Source organism: Cavia porcellus, unplaced genomic scaffold (genome assembly GCF_034190915.1).
Source record: "Cavia porcellus strain 051 isolate PalLab524CR breed Dunkin Hartley unplaced genomic scaffold, mCavPor4.1 scaffold_34, whole genome shotgun sequence".
NCBI classification, from domain to species: Eukaryota; Metazoa; Chordata; class Mammalia; order Rodentia; family Caviidae; genus Cavia; species Cavia porcellus.
The window spans coordinates 5633532-5659483 of record NW_026947517.1 but is presented as its reverse complement, the minus strand read 5'-3'; the positions used below and the strand labels follow the sequence as shown (position 1 = coordinate 5659483).

General features: G+C 37.8%; 1 protein-coding gene across 1 annotated transcript; it reads right to left on the bottom strand.

Annotated features, from left to right (window-relative positions):
- Nucleotides 1-2067: 2067 nt before the first annotated feature.
- On the bottom strand, nt 2068-17655 carry LOC134474621 (zinc finger protein 239-like). Its single transcript, XM_063243134.1, has 4 exons — nt 17518-17655; nt 7080-7206; nt 6830-6890; nt 2068-5284 (listed from the first exon to the last, which is right to left on the bottom strand). Exons 1-4 carry the CDS (start codon nt 17518-17520, stop codon nt 4297-4299), a joined length of 1179 nt encoding a protein of 392 aa, XP_063099204.1. The 5' UTR covers nt 17521-17655; the 3' UTR covers nt 2068-4296.
- Nucleotides 17656-25952: the final 8297 nt, after the last annotated feature.

Below are 25952 nucleotides of genomic sequence, written 5' to 3'. Positions count from 1 at the left end.
TAACTCTCTCCCTCACCTGGGGACCAGCCCACAGATTCCTGCTGGGACCAGCAAGTGGGGCCAAGGAACAGATTCCAATTCCAGTCTGGGGGAACTCCCTACATTGCCACCAAGTTCGGCCGAGGCATGGAATCCCGTCCCAATCTAGTGAACTCACTCCCTCACTTGGAACAACACTTGAAGCTTGAAAATACAGCAAAATGACAAAATGAAAGACCAAAATGCAATCTCAAACATTCATCCCATCCCCAAGAAGCCTAGGAACCATGTGCATAGAAGAAAACACATTCCACTGAAATCCCTGAAATAATAGTAACTGAAATAAAGAAGCAACTTTGGGAAGCATTAAAGAAATTCAAACTAGAAATAATCTTGTAGGTAAAAAAAAAAAGAAATGAAGGAGATTCTGAACATATCTAAAGAAGACACCGTTAAAAAATTGGAGGAACTAAACAAAAAGATAGAATCCCTGGATGAACTCTATAAGAAACAAACAGAATACATAAAGCAGATGCAAAGTGATATACAGGAAATAAAAAACTCCATTGAAAGTTGTAAAAACTGCTTCAATGAATGTGAAGATAGAATCTCAGACCTTGAAGACAAGATTGCAGCCAGTGAACAGGATAGGAAAGATCTTTTAAAAATAACAAGAAATCAGGAAATAATTATTCAACACCTGCAATATGACGCAAAGCAGAACAATATAAGGTTGATAGGGATAAATGAAAAAGAAGGGGACATCGTAAAGGATGTCAAGAGGATATTTAGAGAATTTATAGCTGAAAAGTTCCCTAACACAAGATTGGAAACTGATATCAAGGTCAATGAAGCATATAGAAATCCAAATAGCCATAACCAAAATAAATCTACACCCAGACATATAATAATGACCATCCCAGAAACTGAGCAAAAGAATAGAATATTAAAAGCTGTCAGAGAGAATAGACAGATCACCTATAAAGGAAAATGTATCAGAATCACAGCAGACTTCTCAGCACAAACAATAAAGTCAAGAAGAGCAGGCAGTGAAGTATTTCAGATCCTAAAGGAAAATGATTTCCAACCTAGACTGATGTACCCTGCAAAACTGTCCTTCAAAATCAATGGAGAAATAAGATACTTCTATGACAAAGAAAAGCTGAAAAACTTCATGATCACCAAGCCAAGCCCATAAAGAGTACTGAAAGACAGCCTAGATACATAGATAGAGATAATATAGAAATTGTTGTTCATTTTCTGTTAACTGGCTCTAAATACCCTGTAATTCTATCATTTTCTTGAATGGCTTCACACTGTCTTGATATGATTGATTCTATAGTATACGAAATGATACTCAAACAATTCAAGCAAAGAGGCACTATGGTGACTAATATTATGTTAGATTATCTGGTGGTGAATAAAAAGATGCTTTAATTGTTCAGTTCTGACCTGTGTTGTTCTATTACAATGTCTTTTATCTTGATCTCCATGCTTTTTAAAAAAAATTCTATTTTTTCTTATTTTTTTTTCACTTAAAGGAAAACTAAATTAAAAAGTAGCGGGATATATTATAGTAATTTTTGTTTTCCTATTAACCTCCCCATCTTGTTCTGCCGGATTTTACTATATTCTATTTTTGTTTGATAGTATCAAGTTTGAGGGTATAGGCAACCATTCTGTAGGCAATAAAATTTACTATGATGCCCATTATGGTTTGACTATTATCTTCTTTTGAAATCCTGTAAGGCCTTCAGTGTAGATTTTATTGTTCTTGTTCTGTACTGTTTTGATCAATTGTATTATACCTGATTATATAGCAACTCTTTTTAAAAATAGCAAGAGGCACAATGTAACCATTTTTGATCACCTGATATTCTATTTTTGCATCAAGTACAATGCCCATCCTTATGTTCTAACCAACTCTGTTTTGTTAACTCACTTGAGGTTTTATTCTCTTCAAAAAGAGTAATAAGAACTATGGGAGTAAAAAAAAAAAAACCCCAAAAGTGTAATTGTTATTGTGAAGAAGAGAGGAAAGTAAGGTGGTCTAAGAGATATAAGTGCCTGTTTGAGTGTGTAGGGAGGAAAACCATATTACTGAGCTTTGTTGCATCATTGAACGGAACTGTCTGCAATCTCGCTGTAGGAATGTTCACTTTATACGCTTTAATTTTATAATTTGGACAACTGTTTCTAAGAAGACAATATGTATCCTATTAACTAGTGATTTCTTACTGTATTTTTTTCTTGAAATTCTGTATGATTTGTACCCTTTCCTGCTTTGTTTTTTTATGTTCTTTTTTCTCTTTAAATAAAAAAATTAAACCTGGAATTTATATCTTGTATTTATTTTTTGGTACTGGGGATCAAACTGATGACCTCACACTTGCCAGGCAGGTGCTTAAGCCACTAAGCTAAATCCCCAGCCCCGCAATATATATCTTTTACATCTTATCATCTTCAGACTAGTGGCCTCTACTCTTGGACTTGATACCAGCAAGCATACCAAATGTGAATAAAATCAGTCAAGGCCAAATAACATTCAAACAAACCAGCTTAAAATAAGTTCAGTCATAGTAAGACAATGTTAGTAATACAGGGTTTCAGTTTTAGTTAATAGGAAATTAAGGACAATTACCATCATGGTATAACCTGCCATTTTTGGGTTATCTCTCTGTGCCCGCAAATCTAATATGAGTAGACAGACCAGAACAAAATATAATCAAACTAAACAGAGCAACAGAACTACTGTAGCTTTTAAATCCTGATACACTTTTAACAATGTGCTCTGCCTTCTTTTTTTAGGCAGTTCCTCACCTTTCTCCTTCTCAGGATTCTATTATTCACTGTTCAGAGTGATATTAGTTTAGTCTCTTATGTTCAATTTCAGCATACATAAAAATAAAGATGTCTACTACGAAAAGAATGAGACACATTATGGTAATCATTATCAACTTCCCCAAAATCAGTCTTGAAGATCAAAAAAGCCTGCATCATCCTGTAATTATTTGATTAGCTCCATAATGTTCAGTATATATGCAATGCTTGTGAAGCTGCGAACAACTATTTTGAACAAAACTAGAGACAGTAAGATAGAAAATGAACATCTCAGTGGACTTGCTTTGAAACCTGTGTTTCCTTAACTTGTTTCCTTATGAACTGTTCTGTTCTGTTTTGTCATGTTTAATCTTATCGTCTTTAAGATAAAAAACAAGTTTGTAGAACAGATAAGCATATTAATAAGTTTTTGTTGGATCACTGAGGTGAACTGTTTGCAATGTCATTATTTGAATATCACTTTGTATGCTTTAATTTTGTAACTTGAACAATTACTTCTAAGATGACAATATGTAACTAATCAACTCGTGATTTCTTATTGTTTATTTTTCAGACTTCTGTATTATTTCTACACTTTTTGATTTTTTTCTTTAAATAAAAATAATTCACCAAAAATATAAAAATTAAGGTTTAAAGACAAAATATTAAGTACATAGACACTATCCATACTTGAAAGTGAAAAGCCCATTTTAGTTTACCATGTTTAATTACAAGATGCCATGTTGAAGCACAAAGATACTTTAAAAAATCTAAAGAGGTATAACTGATTAACTGAAAACCATACAAAATATGTACTTGAGTAGAGCTCCACTTCAGATTTGTCATTTCTGGAAAATTTGTGAAGAAATATTGACATCAAACTTCTGTATTGATTATTTCTTCAGGTCTACTTGGACTTTTTAAAGTAAACTTAGATTTAAACTGTCGGAAGAGTGCTGATTTTTCTATATATTTAACAACAAACATGGATTGCCATATTTCTCACATTGTTCATGCACATAGGATCCAGTGAGTTCTTTCAGATATGTAACAATGATCATGTGTGCTGAGAATATTCCCATAACACATAGGATTTATCTCTTGTGTGAGCTTCTTCACGTATTTCACTTATAATCTGGCTGATGAAAGTGTCTCCACTTGCTTACGTAGCCAGTGGTTCTTCCCAGTGTGAATTCTTTCATTTGTTTTGCAATGACTGTATGTGGTAAAAACTTTGCCACATTGTTATATACATAGTGGAGTCATTGATGTATTTTACAAAACCCATGTGTGGTGAAATCTTTCCCACATTCTTCACATAAACAGGGTTTCTCAACATTTTAAATTTTTTCATGTATTGGACAATGAGCATTTCTGCTGAAACCTTTCCCACATTCCTTACATATATAAGTTTTCTGCCCAGGGTGAAATTTTTCATGCATTATGCAATATGTACTTTTGCTCAAAAAATTCTCATGATGCTTGTATACACTAGTTCTACCTTGAGTGTGAACTTTCATGTTGCTTACAATGTCCAGGTTGGGTAAAAGCTTTCCCACATTGCTTACATACATAGGGTTTCTCTCCAGTGTGAATTCTTTCATGTATTTTACAATTTGCCCATGTGTTAAAGGCTTTCCCACATTGCTTACATACATATGGTTTCTCTCCAGTGTGAATTCTTTCATGAACCTTACAATATGCACGTGTGTTAAAAGCTTTCCCACATTGCTCACATACATATGGTTTCTCTCCAGTGTGAATTCTTTCATGTTGCTTACAATTTCCATGTCGGGTAAAACCTTTCCCACATTCCTTACATACATAGGGTTTCTCTCCAGTGTGAATTCTTTCATGTTTCTTTAAAATTCCCCATGTGTTAAAAGCTTTCCCACATTGCTTACATATATATGGTTTCTCTCCATTGTGAATTCTTTCATGTTGCTTACAAAGTCCATGTCGGGTAAAAGCTTTCCCACATTGCTTACATACATATGGTTTCTCGCCAGTGTGAATTCTTTCATGTTGCTTACAAGCTCCATGTTGGGTAAAACCTCTCCCACATTGCTTACATACATATGGTTTCTCTCCAGTGTGAATTCTTTCATGTATTTTACAGTTTGCCCGTGTGTTAAAAGCTTTCCCACATTGCTTACATACATAGGGTTTCTCTCCAGTGTGAATTCTTTCATGTATTTTACAATTTGCCCGTGTGTTAAAAGCTTTCCCACATTTCTTACATACATATGGTTTCACTCCAGTGTGAATTATTTCATGTTGCTTACAGTATCCAGATTTGGTGAACCCTTTTCCACACTGCTGACATACATAGGATTTCTCTCCACTGCAATATTTTTCATGGATCTGAACATTGTGGTGTGTTTCTGCTTCTTTCACATTCACATTACCTTCTGCAGTACAAGGGAATACTTCTTTACACTGATTCCAAGATGTATGTCCATAGGATTTCCCTAGCTTGTCATTTCTGTAAAAAAAAAAAAAATCACATATTGGATTGATAACCATATTACTAAGTTTTTATTGAAGATTTGAACAAAATTGTTTGCAGTCTCGCTGTTTGAATCCCCACATCATAGGTTTCACTTTTGTATTTCATTAACTATTTCTATGAGCAGCATATGTAATCAGTGTCTTTAGATTTCTTACTGTTTATTTTCACTTTGAAAGTGGTATCATTTCTACTTATTTTGTTTTTTTTTAGTCTTTCCTTACATTAAACAAAAAAAAAAGAAACATTCACAGTGAAATGGGTCTCAGTTTAATGACTGCATTAATGTCAAGTTCTGTTTTTAATGCCTGCTAAGAAACTCTGACCATGAAGTAACAGATGGCCTTGTAAGACATGTTGAAAACAACCATTCCCAAAAGACTGGTACACACTTGGAAATCTTAAAATTTGGTACCTTTTGAAATGCAGAATCTTTAGCTTCACTTTGGGTATGGGTACATCTGTGTATCATATACAGATCACTATGATATGTTTCCCCATCACAATCTCCCTTCTGTCCTTAACCTGTAGTTCCCTTTTCCATATAATCAGTCTTACTTTTCTCTATTAACTATTTCATTTCATTCCACAATTTATATTTTGGTTTCTCATCTAAGAGAAACCCTGTGAACTTTTAGGTTTTATAGCTGAGCTATTTCACCGAATTGATGTGAGAAAGAACCACCTATTTCTTATGGCAAATAACATTATATTCTTTATTTTTTTGACATTATATAACACATCTTTTTCTTTTCCATGCTTGGAATGAACAACAGCTATTAGCGTAAAATCTATAGCTTTTTAAATCTGTTTTAAGAGATTTTCACTGATCATTAAACTTTGAAGTTTGAACTTGAATTTGCAATTCTGCAAAATCTGATTCCTAGTGTGCTGGATTTACAAGAATGCACAATCACAAAGAGTGTATTAACGTTTTCCTTCTCCACAAATCCAGTAATAGATAGCTAAGCTTCTTCAAGGCCTGATCTATTATAACTTGATCTGCTTTGTATGAGTAAGCATGTATCAGTATTTTATGTGCATTTTGAATTTTTAAAAATATATCCAGGACAAGTATTAGGGCATCAATTTCTAGAGATAACTGCAGACTGATATTCAGAATGAGTGCACTTAACATTCTACCAGCCTTCTAAGAATTTTAGTCAGAATGGCTGATTCTTTAGAGCATGGTTTGAAAACACAAGAACTCCATTTTATTTCAAGTTCTATTGCAATCTAAGCAACTTTTAGATGATGAATGTGTTGTATTCACATGTATATATGGGTAGAAAAACTGAAGAGAGAATGTCATAACTCAAAGTGTATGCCTTTCATACACATCTATATGAAATGTCATAAATTTTCTTGATTTAATCCACTCATTATACATACCCTAGCTTATACGTCTTCGGAGAATATTACTGACAATAAATTGAATGGTGCCTCATTTCTTTGGTGGTATTTTTCTGCTGACTCACTAATTACTTAGGAACATTCCTTCTCCTTATGAGTGTGAATTACCTTAAGTACCTCCAGTAAATTTTGCATTCTTTTTCAGCTTCCTGGATATCCCCAAGTCCTCCTGAATTGTAGACATAGAAATACACGTGCTCATTAGAATAATACATACAAATTAATAGATTTTGTTTAGAGTTATGATATAATGTATCCAGGTCTGAGCTATTTTTAAAAATATTTTCACATTGTTTTTAATGAAACAGCGACATACAACATTCTGACAGCATGAGTAACAAAAATATTTCATCCTTACCTATCACAGTCATGTTCCTAAAGGTTTCGCCCATCACATCTCTGTAGAGGTTCTTTTGGGATGGACTCAGCAAAGTCCACTCCTCATTGCTGAAGTTCACAACCACATCCTCAAAGGTCACCACGTCCTAAAGGATCATACATAGATTTTTCACATGAAGGTTGAGACACCAGGTTTGGGATACCTTAAATTCTCTCCTACAAATCTGAATCAAAAGCAAAATGTGGTGGTATATATCTATAATGCCAGCACTCAAAAGGCTGAGGCAGGATGGTTTCAGTGAGTTCAGGTCAATTCTAGGCCCTGAACTCAAAAGGCTGAGGCAAGATGGTTTCAGTGAATTCAGGGCAATTCTAGGGTGTTCAAATCTAGCTGATATACATATAGAAAGCTTGTCTCAATAAAACAAAACTAAACTAAACAAATACAACCAAACAAAACAGCTGAATGAAGACTGATTTCTTCAAATTTAAATCCATGTCTTGGTCATTAATTTTGTGTATATACACATTTTTGAAGACAGCAAATTTGATGATAGATTGCAACCCACTGCTAATGTAACAGTGAAATAGGAGCACTAATTCTTGTGCTGAGTCACTGCAAAATTCCCTGTGTACTGTCTCTAATGCAGAGCTCACAGTGAGAAGCCTGCAGGACCAGCATCCATAAAGCACAGAGGTAGATAAATATTCCATGAATCAACTGGGAACCCAAGCAAGCACCTCCCTTCCCTGGTAAGTGGTGGCAGTGTGGCAGACTGTGGCCCATCAAGGGGGCAAACCAGCAGCAGCTCCTGAGATCCATGCCATGCTGGAATTTAGGACACTTGGAAGGCAAGCAATCACCACTTCTCCCTGGTAAGTGGTGGAGGTCTGGCAGAATGCGGCCCTTCCAGTGGGAGAACTAGCAGCAGCTCCTGAGATCCGCGCCTTGTGGGAACTTAGGACGCTGTGAAACCAAACAACAGGCCTGTCTCCCTACTAAGCAATAGTGAACCTACTGATGCACGGCCTAGAATCAAACATCCCACTTCCCTACCCCTCTTCTCCTGTCACACACACCCCCCGTTAGCAAATGGGAACCAGAAATCTGAGCGAATCCTGGGAAGCAGATGATAACAAATAAGGGGGACTTCCTTCTACTGTCTCTTTGAAGGCAAATATTTTTATTACTGTTTTGCTCTTTTCTGATTAATGGTATTGCTCTATTCAATATTCTGTTTTGGTAAGTACTATAATGTTCTGTATTTCATCTCATTTTGATATACGTGTTTGAAAGAACAACTATTGGAGCTGGGGATTTAGCTCAGTGGCATAAGCACCTGCCTTGCAAGCAGACAGTCGTGGGCTCGATCCCCGGTACTGATAAAAAGGAAAAAGACAAAAAAAAAAAGAACAACTATTATAAAGATAATAAAATATACTGTGATACCTATTACTGTTATTGCAGTAACCAGTTGTGAAGTTGTGTACCAGTTTCACTGTATGATCTTAGTTGGCCTTATTCTGCCTTGTTCTGTTGTATTTTACCACTTTCAAAATTTAAAAAAAACCTCATCAATCACTTTAATAGGCTGCAGATAATGTCTCTTCAAATCTCATTTAGGCCAGTGAGTACTTTGTTCTTAATATACTTCAGCAGCACTTTGAAACATGAATTTGCTTTCATAGAACAAAACATAAATAACATCCAATAACTCAAACGTTAGTGGAAAATGCTGTTTTTAAAAAATAAGTATATAAAATGGAACCAGGCCCAAGCTGTAATTTATAGCTCACTGTCACCAAGCATTCACTTTCAATTCAGATATAAGGAATATATCTTGTGAGGCTGGTGAAGGACTTCTTCCTTGAATTTGGGGCTATCCTAAGTTACAGAGCTGTCTAAAATAGAGAAACCCTGACTGTGACACCCCAAAGACAAAGTGAAACTTGAAAAGAGACTGCATAAGACACCTTTGGTTTGTTTTTTAAAATTATAGCCATATAATATGGAAAAATTCCAAAAATATTCAACACTTTCTGGGAAACAATGTGGATATCTTCCATTTCAACAAAGAAAACACTTTCATAGTTGGCTATTTAGCTCAGTGGCATGAATGCCTCCCTGGAAAGCATAGGTCATGTGCTCAATCCTTGGTACAAAAAAATCCACATTTTACCTTCATGACACTGGGGCATAATTAGAGATAATCCAAATTAGATCTCAAGTATGGAACAGAAAATTCATGGGTTGGCAAGGATGTGAAATACTGATTGTTGCCAGAGCTGGTGTTGATCACCTCAAGGAAGCAATCAGAACCCAACTTTAACTTCACACTTACTCTACGAACTACCTGAATTTCAGTGAAGACCCTCTCTGTTGTATGTCCTGCTATTGGCTTCCTGCACTCTGTCAGTCACTTGCACATCCTTTCCACACTCCTCTGTTCCATCCTCAGCAGGAACCCCTTCATGCCTAACTATTGATACCACTGCAAAATTTCTGTTTATTGCTTCTTCTTTACACCACTCAGTAAATTCCATTGCAGAGCATTTTCATATTTAAACTATGAACAACCAAGCCACTAAATCAGCTCTTAATTCAGAGATGACACACCTTTTTCTTTCCATTCAGAAGGAAATCACGTGTATATGTCCATGCAAATGCCTAAATTTCAGCATTTTTGATGAGAATTTAACAGGTAGCCCTTTCTGGAATTTGTACTTCACAAATTTTTACCCCGTCCTTGATAACACTTTCATATTTGCTTCATTTTTCTCAGACTTCAAAACTCTATGGCTGTTCTTACAAACCTAGTCTGTGAGCAAGGGTGCCACCTAAATAATTAAGTATGTTCAGAAATTATTTTGCACTGATCTGTATAACACACAGGAGTTCATGACTTGTTTGGGAAGCATTTTTCCACTGAGGCACACTACTACACATCTCTGCATTCTCAGGAACTTTGCCACTATCTGTCATGAGGATGGAAATATGAGAACATAGTATAAATTGAGGAGATCACTATAAATACAAAAAAACCCAAGTTTAAGTTGAGCCATTGTGGCTATGAGGCCCTGCATTACAGACATTAATAAACTCCGGACACTCTAGATCTGCTACTCTGAGGAAAGGGAGCAGAGATCTAGCTCACTACTGCTCTACAAGCTACAAAAAGCATCATAATCAGGGTCTTCCCAAGCTCCTTCCAGTACCTAAGATGGTGGAGTTACCAGGCTAGCAATGAATTTCAAAGATGATACTTGAGTCTACTGCTGTCATAGTGAAGCCAGGGTACTGGGGACCCCAAATCACCCTTGCCAACAGCAAGAGACAAAAGGGACAGTGAATGACCCATGGTCAATGCTGGAGGACCTCAGGAGCTGAAGCTAACTAAATACCTGTGGCTCCAGACACCTGAACTACTCCTAAACACTTGTAACTTGTTTCACCCATTCCACCCTACTTCTGGGCTCCCATCCACAAACTCACTATTCCATGGTTCTAGGATCTCTCAGGATCTTTGCTAATCAGGCCACAGGACATCAAAGTACTAAATGAGATCCAGCAAGCATTTTGGTACCAGCATTATACTCAGAACAGATAAATCATCCTGAGACACTGGAAGAGACCGAAGTCACAGCCAGCAATGGCCCACCTGATTGGACAGTTCATATAGCCTGCCCCTTCATCACTGATTGACTCCTGCTCTACTGCCTTCCTTCTGAGTCAACAATATACAGGGAAAGGAACCCCTTCCTGCAAGAGAGGATCCCAAATGATAGACTGTAGTGCAGAGACTTCTGGAGCTGCCATTCTTCTACAGTGGTGAACTGAGCTAGACAGAGGAGTGTTTGTACTGAAGAGCGTTAGCTCAGGCTTTTAATTTTCAAATCCATTTTATTTCATTGAAAAAAGAGCACATCAACTAAAATTGAATTTCAATATATGTCAATCAGAGGGCAACACTGGTATATACATTGCACATTGTCATCCCCATATCATTCACCCAGAGCACAAGACATCTCTAATCAATTTTCAAAAAAGTACTGTTACAGGCACCTGAGTTACTTAAATACTCTTCACATGGACCAAGTCTAGGTCCTCCAAGGAGCTAATGCAGGAAACCAGATACCTTGCAACTATGGGGAAGACTGACACCTCATGCTATGGGCCAAGGCTCAAGACAATGATAAACAAATTCATCCATATTCTAAGGATAGATATTCTAAATAGTTCCCTAGCACTCTGAGGAAGTTAGGAGTCACCATTCAAAGAAATGTATCCTTATCCTAAAGACTGACATTCTAAATAGTTCCTGTCATACTGAGGAACTCAGAAGTCACCCTCCCAAACCCCTAAAGGAAGAGTCACAGCTGCCTAAGAATGTCCGCTTTCTATGTGACTCCCTTCCCCCTTTGTTCCCAATTTAATCAGCTTTACCTGAACTTAATAATCCTATTGGCTACCATAGCTCTCTCCCATCTTATGCCCATCTGCATTGTGAGTTCCTAGTTTTCCCCACCTTAAACTCATTTCACCACATGATTTTACTCTATAAAGGTCCCTAGAAAGGACAGTGTTTAGCAACCTGCTCAGGACCCCTTATCACTCTCAGGCAGCTTTCTTTCTCTCAATAAGTACATTCTGTATTTTGATTTCTTCATTCCAATCAAAGGATGTACTTCAAAGTGTTTTACCCTAGAAACAATTACAAGACCTCATGGTGGTAGTTCAAAGTGGAAGAATGTGAAATCAGGGATGCTTACTCATATGGCCACTTCCTCTATTCTCCTTAATTACAACTTCCTCTTTCTTCCCCAGGGGCCTAATGAAAATTCCCATCAGCTCTCACATGACATCAATCTCCCCTCAAGCACCACATCCAGTCAAAATTAACATATACCCCATAACCCCAGAGTCAGTTGGAAAAAAAAAAAAGCCAAATCCTTGGGGCCTGTGGGCTCCTCTCCACATTCTTTAAGTAAAAGGCCACTTTTACATTTCTTATATTCTGCTTCTCTACTGTGCTAATTTATCTCCTCAGTAACTTCAGTAATCTAATCCATTTTAAACCTATCTCACTACACAATTTTATTCTATAAAATTCCTAGAAAAGACAGAGTCCTTTGCTACCAGCTCAGAACCCCTCCTGTTTCTCCCAGACAGAAGCTTTCTGATAGGATTTTTGGTGTAATAAAGAAGAGAATATAAAGTCAAAATGGCATTTATTCTAAGAATATGGAGAGAACCCCATGACCACTGGGGGTCTGGCTTTTTCTTCTGGAAAAGTATGGGTGGCATACAAGTAGTTTTTGACTTGGTTGGTGGTTAAAGTTGTCATTGCTGATATGCAAGTAGCTGATTGAGATTCCTTCCTTGCCACAAGTAGCTTGAATAGGGAAAAGGAAAGTCACTTCAAGGTAAAAGTCCCCTGCTTCCACCTCAACTTCCAAAATATCCTATTTAGAGCAAAATATTATCACTTTCTTTCTCTCAATAAATATATTCTGCTCTTCAACTCTGTTGTTCCTAAAATTCATTCTTGCACTTTAGAGAACACAAACTCATCGCAGACATAGAAGGTCAGGAATTTCATTCCACTTTATCACGGTATGGCTGCCTGTATTTCTAACTAACTCAGCTGCCTGTAACTTTAAGAATTGTTTATCAATTTGACTTGGACCAATTGTAGCAAATAAAATATTCTTAATGGATATAGGGAAATATAACATTAAATTGAAAAAATGATTAACACAGTGTTTCTAGCTAGCATCAGCCAACATTTTCAATTTTCAAGTTTGTGGGAAAACAAAAAATAAAAACAACTCAGAAAATAGCAATCCTATAGGGGACAGAATATCATTCATTGTAGTTGCCATGTTATCTGCAGGTATTTCATAGATCACAAAAGAAACATTGAGCGTATTAAATACCAAGTATCACTTTCAATAAATGTGCTCATAGCACTGCATCAATGACAACTGTGAATTTTTTTTCTGTATGAGGGATTGAACTCATGACCTTCTGCTCTCCAGGCAGCTCATTGTATCACTGAGCTCAATCCCCCGCCCAAACAGCTTTAGATACAAAATATGACTATTAACAATGTTTAATTTGCCATTGACATATTTAGTATAAATTTTGTAAACCTACATTTTCACAAATGCAATTATTTTCTTTCCTTGCAGTTTAAATTACTTTTTTTTTTAGGTACTAGGGATCAAAGTTACAATCTACCACTATCCAGGCAGGCGTTTCTGTCTGCTGAGCTAAATCCTTGGCGTGTATTAATGAATATTTCACTTTATTCATTCAAATAGTACTGTGATTTTAGCAAAGGTTTTCAATGTAGACAAAAATTGATATACAATCAGAGAGGAACAGGAACCTCAAAGAGTCAATGCAAAAAAATAAATACAACAATCACTGCTACAGGCACAGCTGAAGAAAGCCAGACCTGAAGGTGAAGATGCAGTGACCATGTCTACATGCTCCTGAAGAGAAAAACAACAGCTTGAAATGTACTACAGTTACCACCACCTCCTCCAGGAAGTGCAGATAGGCATCAATTACCATACTCAATGACCAGAACAACTGGACTATTGTTCCCACAAAATGCCTTGGCTCTTTCCACATACCTTTTCTGGCTAACTTGTTCCCCTGATGAATAATATTAGTTAAGCACCTATAAGCTTATAGATTGATTGTAGTTTGAGACCCACAGTTTGCCCACATTGTGACTATCCTGTATAAATGATCGCTGACAATATGACTGTGGCCAAAACACTGAAGACCACTCCTGAAAATTCAGAGCTATTCTCTCTTTTTTTCTAAGACAATTTTTGAACTTTTTTGGTTTGTGACTTCATTTCTCAATATTGTCAGCCATTAAAGGGTGCATTTGATATCAAGCAGGGCAGGATTATATTTCTATTATCTCAATTTAAATATGAAATGTCTGCTAAAGGCATTGTTCCAAAGCCTGAATTTCAAGCTGTTTGTTTGCCCTGAGTTTAACATTTCCATGAGCTTTTAGAAGTCCTCATTCTAGTGAACTGTAAATGTATTGGAGGAAGGAGGTCACTGCTGTGCTGTAGCACAATAGGTGCCATTCCTAAGCCTGTGTTTGTCACTACCTCCTGAATGCCACTGCATGCCACTACCTGGCCTTCTTTCCTCTGCCAGCATCATTCAATAATTCCCATTTTACATAAGTCAAATTTCACTCAGCTCTATTTTTGTTTGTTTTCAATAGTCTTTCTGTCTAATTTGTTGTTCTTTTTTTTCATTTTAGTTTTTTGATTTAAAGACATAGTCTCACTTTGGAGTTCTGGCCAGCCTTGCACTCACTATGCAGGTTAGGCTGTCATTGAATACAAGCCCATTCTCCTGTTTCAGCTTCTTCATTGTTTGGGAAAATAGGTGGGCATTATAGCACATGGTGTTTGTCTTTTTTCTCCTTTCTTTTTCACAATTATTCTTTCATTTCAGTGACACTGTCATTTAATCCTGAGTTTTGCTTGTGTCAGTAAAGGTTTCTGCAGCTTGAGGTGAGTTTGTGAACAATAATATAGGAAGCCAATATAGGAACCCAATTGAGAAATGTGGAATTTCATAGCTGGTCTCAGGACCACCTGTATACAGAACCCCCACCCCCATATCAGGATCTAAACAAGAGGCTCTGAACTGGAAAGTTACAGATGTTTTAAAAGATAAAATCACAAAAAGATCCTGTTGGAAATAATTTAGCTAGAATCTTATAATAATGGTTGGATGACAACTGTATTCTGCTTCTTTTGTTGAGCAGGTTAATTTTTTTTCTTTGGGTACAGCTCATTTTGCTTTTCTCTTGGGACTTCAACACTGAGTAATTTTCCATTTTTCTGGGTGAAATACAGGGTACTAAAGCTCAAGATGGCATCTATTATGCCAAGCTACAACACAGCTAAGTTACAAGCCTCAATATTTTCTAGGGTAAAAACACACATATCTATAATCTGAACACTCAAGAGGCTGAGGCAGGAGTGCTGCTTTGAGGTTAGGGCAATTCTGTTCTCCATATAGGGTTCAAATCTAGCTGATATACATAGAGAACACTTGTCTCAATAAAACAAAACTAAACTAAACAAATAAAATCAAACAAAACAGCTGAATGGAGACTGATTTCTTCAATCTTAATTCCACATCTTGGGGATTAATTTTTGGTATATACACATTATTTGAGACAGCAAATTTAATGCTCTATTGCAACTCACAGCTAATGTAACAGCCAAATAGGAGCACTCATTCTTATGCTGAGTCACTGCAAGAGTCCCTGTGCGCTGTCTCTAAAGCAGAGCTCATAGTGAGAGCCTGCAGGACCAGCATCCATAAAGCACAGAGGCAGACAAATATCTCATCAATCACTTTGATGTACTAACAATGATATCTCTTCAAATCTCATTTAGGCCACTGAGTCCTTTGTTCTTACTATACTTAAGCAGCATTTTGATATTTAAATTTGGTTTCATAGAACAAAACATAAATAACATCAAATATGATACATAAATAATAACTCAAATGTTCATGGAAAACTGCTGTATGTAAAAAAATGTATAAACAATGAAACCAGGTACAAGTTTCAAATTAGAGCTCAGTGTCACCAAGTGATGACTCTCCATTCAGATACAAGAAATATATCTTGGGAGGCTGATGCAGGAGAACTTCCTTGAGTTTGGGGCTAGCCTAATTTACAGAGCTGTCTGAAATAGAGAAACCCTGACTGAGACACCCCACAGACAACGTGAAACTTGAAAAGTGACTGCATACGACACCTTTGGTTTGCTTTAAAAATTATATCCATACAATATAGAAAAATTCCACAATATTCAACAATTTCTTAAGGAACAGTGTTGATATCATACATAGTATACAGAAAACACTTTCAGAGTGGGGTATTTAGCTCAGCAGCATGAACACCTACCTAGCAAGCTTGAGATCATGAGTTTGATTCCTGTTACAAAAAAAATTCAAATTTCACCTTCATGACACTGGGTCATAATTAGAGATAATCAAAATTAGATCTCAAGTGAAGAACACAGAATTCATGGGTTGACAAGGATGTGGAATAATGATTCTTACCAGAGCTGGTGTTTTTCACCTCAAGGAAGAAATCAGAATCCAACTTTAGCTTCATGCTTACCCTAAGAACTACCTGACTTTCAGGGAAAAGACTCTCTGTTGTATGTCCTGCTATTGGCACACTGAGTCCTGCCAGTCAATTCCACATCCTTTCCATGCTCCTCTGATCCACCCTAAGCAGATAACCATTCACGACTAAGCTATTGATATCCCTGCACAATTTCAATTTATGGCATCTCTTTTACACCACTTAGCAAAGTCCATTCAGAGCATTTCCATATTTAAACAATGTATATGATCAACCAAGCTATTAAATCGCCTCTTAATTCAGAGATGACACCCATATTCCTTTCCATTCAGAAGGATATCATGTGTATAAGTTCATGCAAATGACTAAATTTAGGCATTTTTCAAAGAGAATTTAACAGGCAGCCCTTTCTGGAATTTGTCCTTAGCAAACACACTTTACCCTGCCCTTGATGACACTTTTATATCTGCTTCATTTTTCTCAAAATTTAAACCTCTATGGCTGATCTCACAAACATAGTTTATGAGCACATGTGTCACATAAAGTATGTTCAGAAATTCTTTGCATTGTTCTGTATAATACACAGCAGTTCATCCGGTGTTTGGGAGGCCTTCCTCCACTGAGGCACATCACTACACATCTCTGAATTCTCAGAACCTTTGCCTCCACCTTTCATGTGCATGGAAATATGAGAACGTAATATAAATTTAGGCGATCACAAAATACATAACTGCATAAGTTTAAGGAGAGCAGTTGTGGCTATGAGGTCCTGCATCACAGACATTTATAAACTTCTGGCTTCCACATTTGTTGCTGACAGAAATGAGGGCAGAGACCCAGCTTATTACACCTGCACCCAGCTTGAAACCACATTGGAATCAGGGTCTCCTCATGCCCCTTCCTGGGCCCAGACTGTTGGAGGAACAAGGGCAGCAGGCGATTTCAAAAATGGCATTGTGGCCTGGTGGTATCACAGTTGCAACAGTGTTCTAGGGACCCAGAACTGTCCTGGACCCAGAGAGAGGTAAAAGGGACAGAGGATGACTCACTGCTAGCACTAGAGGACCTCAGGATCTGAGGCTAAGTACACAGGCTCTAGACAGCACAGCTGCTTCTCACCACTTCTTTTTTTTGTTGTTGTTGTTCTTTTTCCTTTTTTTCGGTAGGGGAGATCAAACTCATGACTGCCTGCTTTTAAGGCAGGCACTTATGCCGCTGAGCTAAACCCCCAGCCCCTTCTCACCACTTCTAACTAGTCTCAAACGGATTCCACCCCATTTTACTGCGCCCATCCCATAACATCACCATTGTGTAGTTTGGAGATCTCCCAGGTTCTTTCTAAGCAGTCCACGGAGAACAGAAGCAAAAAATAGTGGTCTAGCAAACATCTAGTGCTCCCTTTTTTGCCCTGGCCTTGCAATTGACACCATGACACCGGAAGAGACCGCCTACCTTGGCCTGCCTGATTGGACAGTTCTTACAGCCGGCCTCTTCATCACTGATTGGCTCCCGCTCTCCTGCCTGCCTTCCCCACCAAGAATAATGACAGAAAAAAAATCCACCCTGTAACTGAGGGTCCCCAATGAAACATGGTGGAGGCTTCTGGAGCTGGCTGTTTTCTGGAATGTTGATCTCAGCTCATCTGATGAGTATTTGCACTGAAAGTCTTTACCTCAGTCCTTGTTTTTTCTCCCAAACCCATTTTATTTGAAAGTTAAAAAGTAAAAAAGTGGTCCAGGGATTTAGCTTAAGCACCTGTCTGGCAAGCTAGAGGTCCTACATTCCATCCAAGATCTGGCTACCACAAACTGTGCTGCTATAAACATGGGTGCACATATATCACTGTGGTATGATGATTTTTATTCTTTTGGGTAGATACCCAGAAGTAGAATACCTGAGTTGAGTGGGACCTGTAGACCTAGTTGGTGTGGAATTCCCACACTGATTTTCACAGTGGTTGCTTTACCACCAACAATGGAAAAGGGTTGCTTTTCTCCCCACAACCCCTCCGGCATTCCTTATTGCTTGATTTCTTGACAGTAGGCATTTTTTCTGGGGCAAGGTGACATATCAGTGTTATTTAATTTCCAATTGTTAAATGACGAGTGATGCAGAACATTTTGTCACATATTTATTTGCTGTTTCTATTTCTTCATCTGAGAACTGTGTATTTCACTTCAGATGCACTTTTTTGGATTGGGTCTTTAAATCTGGGAAGACTGAAATATTTTAGTTTTCCGTGCTCTCAATAGTAATACTTTGTCTGAGGAACAGTTGGCAAACATTTTCTCCCATGTTGTGGGTTTTCTCTTCACTGTGTTAGTGATTTCACTTGCTGTTAAAAAGTTTTTCAGTATGGTGAGATTCTCACTTAATTATCTTTGATTTTTGCTCTTCAATCCATGTTTTCTTCATAAAGTCTTTGCTTACATCCATGACTTCAAGAGTTTTACTTTATCTTGAAGCAGATTTAATGTTTCTGTTTTAATATAAGATCTTTCATCTATTCTGATCTTAGCTTAATACACATTGAAAGATAATATTCAGAATGTATAGAGCCAGTTTTTCCAGCACCATTTATTAAAGAGGCTGCTCTTTTTCCAGTGATTCTGTTTGGCACCTTTGTCAAAGATAAGATGATTTAGTGGTCTGGGGTGGTTTCTCCATCTTCTAATTTGTTCCTTTGATCTTTGGGTCTGGTTTTGTTTGTTTTGTTTTTTGTCAGTACCACACCTGTTTTTTTTTTTTAATCACAATACCTTTATAGTACAATTGCAACTCAGGGATTTTGATGAACCCTATCTTTTCTTTGTTGGCCAGGATCACCTTTGCTACTCTATGTCTCTTCTGGTTCCAGATGAATTTTAGGATTTATTTTGTGTAATTCTTTGAGATATGCTATGGGGTTTTGATTGGGATTGCACTGAATGTGTACAATAGCTTTGGAAGTATGGTCATTTTCACTACATTGAATTTCCCTACCCAAGACTATGGGATAGCTCTTAATTTTAGAATATCTTCAGTCTCCTTGTTGAGAGTCCTGTAGTTTACAATGTAGAGGTCATTTACATCCTTTGTTAGATTGATTCCTAAGTATTTCATTTTGTTGGATGCTATTGTAAAAGTTTTTGTTTCCTTGAATTCTCTTTCCATGAGTTTTTTTATTCTTGTTTATGAAGTCTATGGATTGTTGAGTGTTGCCTTTGTAACCAGCTATATTACTGAATTTGCTTCTCAAACTAGAAGTATTTTGGTGGAATTTTTAGGGTCTTCTAATTAGAGTATCATGTCTTCTGCAAATAATGATAGTTTAACATTTTCCTTTCCATCATTATTCCTTTTATTTCTTTCTCTTGTCTAATTGCTCCAGCTAGTTTCCAGGACTATATTGAATAAGATTGGAGGCAGTAAACATCCTTGTTTTGTTCCTGATTTTAGAGTGAAAGCTTTCAGTTTTTGTCCACTTAGTATGAGGTTGACTGTTGGTTTGTAATAAAAGGCTTTTATCACATTGAGATAAAGATCATCTGTCCAATTTTTGTAGGTTTTTTATTATGAATGGGTGATGGACTTTGGCAAAATCTTTTCAGCATGTATTGAAGTGATCAAATGATATTTGCTTTTGGATTTGTCAATACGGTGTATTATAGGTATGGTTTTATGTATATTGAGCCACCCCTGTGTCCCAGGGAATAATTCCACTTGATCGTGGTGTAAAACCTTCTTGATGATATTCTGCAGTCTGTTTGCCAGTATCTTACTGAGGATTTTTACTTCAACGTTCACTAGCCAGAATGGTCTGTAATTCTCTTTCTTATTTGGATTGTTCTCTGGTTTTGGTATCAGGGTAATGCTTGCTTCCAGGAATGAATTGGGAAGTACCATTTACCATTCGATTTCATTAAATTTTGAGAAGTGGTGGTGTTAGCTCTTCTCTAAATTTCTTATTTATCCCTGCCATTTCATGGCTACCCTGATTTCTTTCAAGGATCAGTGGACTCTTTCCATAATGGGCTGCAAATGTTTTCAGGATTCAGGTTCAATCCTCCAGGAATAAATATCCACTGATGTCAGAAAATATTCTGAGAACAGGCCAGGGTGGGACACAACAGAACAGAGAGTTGGAAGTCTGTGTTAGAGGCAGCAGACTTCATTTTCATGACTTTCACTCGTTTCTATTAATTTTCCACCTAGAAACCCAGTATGTGAACACCAAAGGAGCACAGTTACCATGTAAAGTGAAGACATTGCATTTAAATGATAGTAATGGTCTGCAACAGAGTAAGGATGTAATAAAAGCATGCATCAGTTCTCCAAGACAAGTTTGCTACTCATTCAGACTCATATAAATGCAGAATTCTGAAAGTGATCATATTGCCAAGCATGGGGGTGACAATTATTGCTGAAATGGAACAAATTCCTAATCCAATTAAAAATTTCCTTCTGGTGAGGCGGGGACACCCAAGGACTTCACACTCTAAGTTTCCCTTGCCATATAGTTCCCTTGTCACTAATTGGCACTCAGCTCTTTGTTGTACTCTACTCAAAAAAAGCAGGGCCCCATGATGAAGAAACAGAGCAAGACTCCAAGATGAAAAATGGGGCAAGATGTCTTTTTTAAAAGAAGTGCCTTTATTTTAGCTGGCCCAGTGACACAGTGCAGATGGAATTTGCAAAGCTGTGCAACTGAGTTAGAGGTTTGACTGATTTTTATAGTTCATTTATGATTAGTTCATTGATCATTAAGTACATAGTGATGAGAAACAGAAATAAGGTTGGCCTTTGTTTCCCTTTGCTTGAGGTCAGAGGCATTTCACAGTGCGTGGTTTGCCAATTCATAGCCCTTGGTCTGTCAATTCCAGGAACATTTGTCTCTCATAAAGGGAACAGTGGTTGACACAGCATCATTTGTCTCTTACAAGGGGAACAAAAGTTGACATAGCACACAGGTCACTAAGGTGGGGGGGATGACGCATTACAGAACAGCAGAACGATGTGGTCAGTTAATTTATAACTATGTGGTTTGTGCTTGGTTACTAGGGTAATTAGCTCAGTACAGAATGACAATATTACTAATAACTATCTTTTTAAGTGATTATTTTGTTATCTTTTAATCAATTATTTTAATTTTTAGCATCTTAGTATAACATTCCCCACTGATTTTGTAAGCGATCCAAATCATTGGCTCATGGAATTTTCAAGCAGTGGTATTCGTTCATAAACTTAGGTCCTTAAAACCATGAGTTTTATTGTTTGAACCTGGTCTTTGACATAATATACTTGTTGTACTCTACTCAAAAAACAGGGCCCCATGATGAAAAATGGGGCAAGACCCCAAGATGACAAACGGGGCAAGACATCTTTTTTAAAAGAAGCACTTTTATTTTAGCTGGCCCAGTGACACAGTGCAGATGGAATTTGCAAAGCTGTGCAACTGAGTTAGAGTTTTGACTGATTTTTATAGTTCATTTATGATTAGCTCGTTGATCATTAAGTACATAGTGATGAGAAACAGAAATAAGGTGGGCCTTTGTTCCCTTTTGCTTGAGGTCAGAGGCATTTCACAGTGGGTGGTTAGCCAACTCATAGCCCTTGGTCTGCCAATTTCAGGAACATTTGTCTCTCATAAAGGGAACAGTGGTTGACGCAGCATCATTTGTCTCTTACAAGGGGAACAAAATTGACACAGCACACAGGTCACTAAGGTGGGGGGGATGACACATTACAGAACAGCAGAATGACGTGGTCAGTTAATTTATAACTATGTGGTTGGTGCTTGGTTACTAGGGTAATGAGCTAAGTACAGAATGACAATATTACTAATAAATATATTTTAAGTAACTATTTTTGTTAATTATCTTTTAATCAATTATTTTAATTTTTAGCATCTTAGTATAACAATACTAATCTGTGTATAATGCAAGGTCCAATTGTTAAACAAGTAAGTAAGATTAACAGAGGTCTGGAGGCTGCTATGATTAACGTTGTCAACCAGGGAGATAGAGAAAACCATCGCTCAAACCAATCCTGTTCAGCTTGTCTGGCTTGTTCTTGATCCTGTAGCTGCCTTTTAAGGCTGGCCATACTTTGTCTGATAACCCCAGAATGATTGGCATACAAACAACAATTTTTTTTCCGAATGCCAGACAAAAGCCTCTTTTTTTATGGACAGGAGATCTAGACCCTGCCGGTTTTGTAAAACCATCTCAGTCAGTGAACATAAAGAATCGTCTAATTTGGAGACAAAGTCACTAAGGGCTGCTAAATCTTGGTCAATGAGTACATGTAAGTGTCCATAATTTTGGTATTTTGACTATTAGGCTGGACACTCTTAAACCTATTGACCTTGTTATCTCAATTTTTAGTAATACAGGTAATAATTCAGGATTTTTTTTTGTCTTACTGGACTCTTTAAGTCAAAGCTAGGGAACAAGTGACTCCTATCATTATCTCTAGAGTACCAATACACTTGGGGAAAGATATGGACTAATATGTAAAGCTCAGGACACTGGGTGAACAGGTGATGCATGGAACAAGGGGTTATATTAGACGTACAGGCAAACAAGGCTCCATTGGGAGCAACAAGGTGTTGATTAGCAGGATAGGAAAAGTATAAATCAAAGCTGAAGGGGTAGGATTACAGAGTGCAGCATTAGGGAAAGTGTGAAAGGAGTAGGAGGCAGAGTAAACACAGATTCCTGGAGCACCCTGTACATTGTCCAGTGTGAGCAGGGGCTTAGCATCCCACCAACAAAGGTGTCATCTGTACAGGAATTTAAAAGTTGATTTGCCATAAGCAATGTCCAGAGGCAAGAAGGGGCTAGAGATGTCACAGAAATCGCAGAGGGCAAAAAGGTCTCAGGAGCAGGAAGTCTAGTGGAGAACAGAAGATTGGGTCTCAAGAGTAAAGAAAAAGTTAAAGACCCCATTTATTTTCCTGTCAAGGAGATACAAATTTACAACCCCAATGTGTACAAAAATATTTCATCTGTACGGATTGTGAACACCTATAATCAGAGGCTGGCTGTTGGTTTTGGGGGCAAAGATACCAGCCAGTGGACTGTAATTTCTTTTGAATACATAGGTCCTCGTAAGTCTCCATTAGCAACCACTCAGGCAGCATGACATGCAAACCCAACAACATTTTTTATTTAATTTTTTCTGGGATGTTATCTAATAGGGAACATATATCTATCTTAACTATCTCATAGACAGTAGCATTGGGTACCAATAATTTACCAGTGAAATAGTCAGTAATTTTAAGTTTTAAACAGTGGGGTTACAAGGTATCTCCTTGGGTGTCCATGAGGAATAACACCTAAGAACAAGATTATCAGATACAATTGGCAATCTTAAGCTTTAAAGAATCCTTGGAGGGAACAACAGTCCACTTATCTGTAGGTTGATCTCTGTCAAAGGCCAGAACTGGCTTGAAGTGGCAATGATGAATCGAGGCAGGCTTTTCGTGACTTTGATGTCAGTCAAAGTGCTGAGGACCATGGTGTAAGGGTCTTTTCACCATGGTTTGACTGACTCACGGTGATGTCTCTTGATGAGTAGTGTCCTACATTTCACTGCAGGAGGTTTATCCTCAGGATGGGTTGTAGGCAGAGGTTGTTGTTCTCAGAATAACTGGTGGATGGAAGTCAGAGCTAGCTGAAGGGCCTGGAGGAACTTAACAAAATCTTGATTAGCCAGATCAGCTAATTTTTTTTTAGAAATCTTAGGAATAAGAGGAGGAAGTCTCCAACATAGAACTTTAAAGGGGAAACAACTGTAACATATGGGGTACATTGCACACACAAGAAGGCAAAAGGAAGGATACTCACCCAGTTCTCGCCAGTTTTTAATGCCATCTTAGTTATTACCATTTTTAAAGTCTGGTTTATCCTCTTTACTTGTCCTGAACTTTAAGGTCGGTAAGCACAATGGAGTTTTTAATCAATCTGCAAAGCTTGGGTTAGTTTTTGAGTTATCTGGGCTATAAAAGCCAGGCCATTGTCAGGCCCCATGGATAAAGGGAGGCCAAATTTGGAAAAGTGCTATCAGGACTGACTCAAGATTTAGTAGGAAGAGCTATCTACCAGTACTCATTCCCTTAAAGTCCAGGCTTTTTTATTTTTGTGAATTCTATTTGTCAATGATTTTCAGGCATAGTCCCACGGTACCAAGTGGTTTTCATTTGTTGTGTTTGCTTAGGATTTACCAACTGGCACTGAGGGCCTCTAAGGCTCACAGACTGAGTAAGCTTTGATAACTGAGGGATAAAGAAATGATCTCAAAAAGAGCAGCGAATTTTGATCCTCCCATGTGAGTGGACTGATGAGCTTGTTGGATGAGTTTTTATCTCAAGGCCTCATGGAGGAGGACTCGATTATCAGGCAGTTGGTACCAGGCCCCAGAGATATCAGAATTTGCTTGGAGTTGAGCTGCCAAATGTAAGTCTTTTTGAGTGCAAAAGGGCTTTGACAGAGTGGATGGAATCAGTAGCAATGCCAGGATTCTCTCAATCCCCACTGATTTTGTGGCTGCTTTTTGGGTAGCTGCGTCTGTTAGATTATTTAATAGCCATATTCCTTGGCATCCAAATGGCAGCTAACAAATCCAAAACTTGGGGAGCATTTTTATCTTTTGGCCGCCTTAAGTCAATGAACCTCATTCCTGGTAAATGGCCCGATGAACATGGCCAGTAGCAAATGCATATCTGCTATCAGTCTGACAACTTGAGGGCCTCAGTGAGGGCAATGAGTTTAGCCCATTGGGCTGATGTTTTTGGCTCTAAGGTTTGTTCCCATAGAATCTGAGAGTCTGTGACAATGGCTCCCATGACTTGCTTACCTTGATATATGTGACTGCTTTCATCAGAGAAATATGATGGAACTACGGACAGTGGCTCATCTGTCAAGTCTGGTCGAAGCCCCATGAAATGATCAGAGGGACAAGGAGAGGTCATCATCAGGCAGCTGAGTATCTGGGTTTAAAGACACTGCCCCCTTGAAACTGATGGTAGTCAGATCTAGAAGTAATGCCTGATAGGCAGCCATCCATCCGATGAAGCTTTAATGAGAGTCTCCAGTGAATGAGAGGAGATAATTAAAAGTTTTTGTCCAAATGTCACCTTTTGGGCCATTTTCACCAGGAGGGCCACTCAGGCAATCATCTGAAGGCAAGGCAGACATTGGGCTGCCCTATTATCAAGTCTCTTGGAAAGATAGGCAATAGGCTTTTGCCATGACCCTAAACTCTGGGTCAGGACTCCTTTTGCTATCCCTTGTTTTTTATCAACACAGAGGGAAAGAGGTTTCTGCAACTTTGACAGAGCCAGAGCTGGCGCTTCTGTTAAGGCTGATTTCAATTGCGGAAAAGCCTGGTCTCGTGAGTCTGTAATCTAAAGCAGGCAATATCCTATGGCTCCTAGAAATTCTCATATTTGCTTTTTAGTCACAGGAACTGGAATCTGTTGAATGGCTTGCACCAGCTGGAAGGAAAGAGTCAGTTTTAAGCAAACTCTAATAACTAACTGAGGGGCATTTTTTAAAATCTCTCAAGCCTTTGCAATTGTTGCTTAATATCAGGTGCTGACAGTTACAAAGGTATTATTAATGGCCCTTGCCTTTTTAGGTGCTACCAGATCTACAGGTGTCGAAATATAATAGGCCTTTAGCAATCTCTCCAGAAACCCCGAGGAAGAGTCATCATCTAATTGTCTCAACTCTGCTACCTTGGACAAATTGGTGGGT

Coding starts and splice junctions, on each gene's coding strand:
- LOC134474621 (XM_063243134.1), bottom strand. Junction 6,891..7,079: donor TAGGAACATGACTGTGATAG/GTAAGGATGAAA, acceptor TCTACAATTCAG/GAGGACTTGGGGATATCCAG. Junction 5,285..6,829: donor ATTTACTGGAGGTACTTAAG/GTAATTCACACT, acceptor TTTTTTTTACAG/AAATGACAAGCTAGGGAAAT.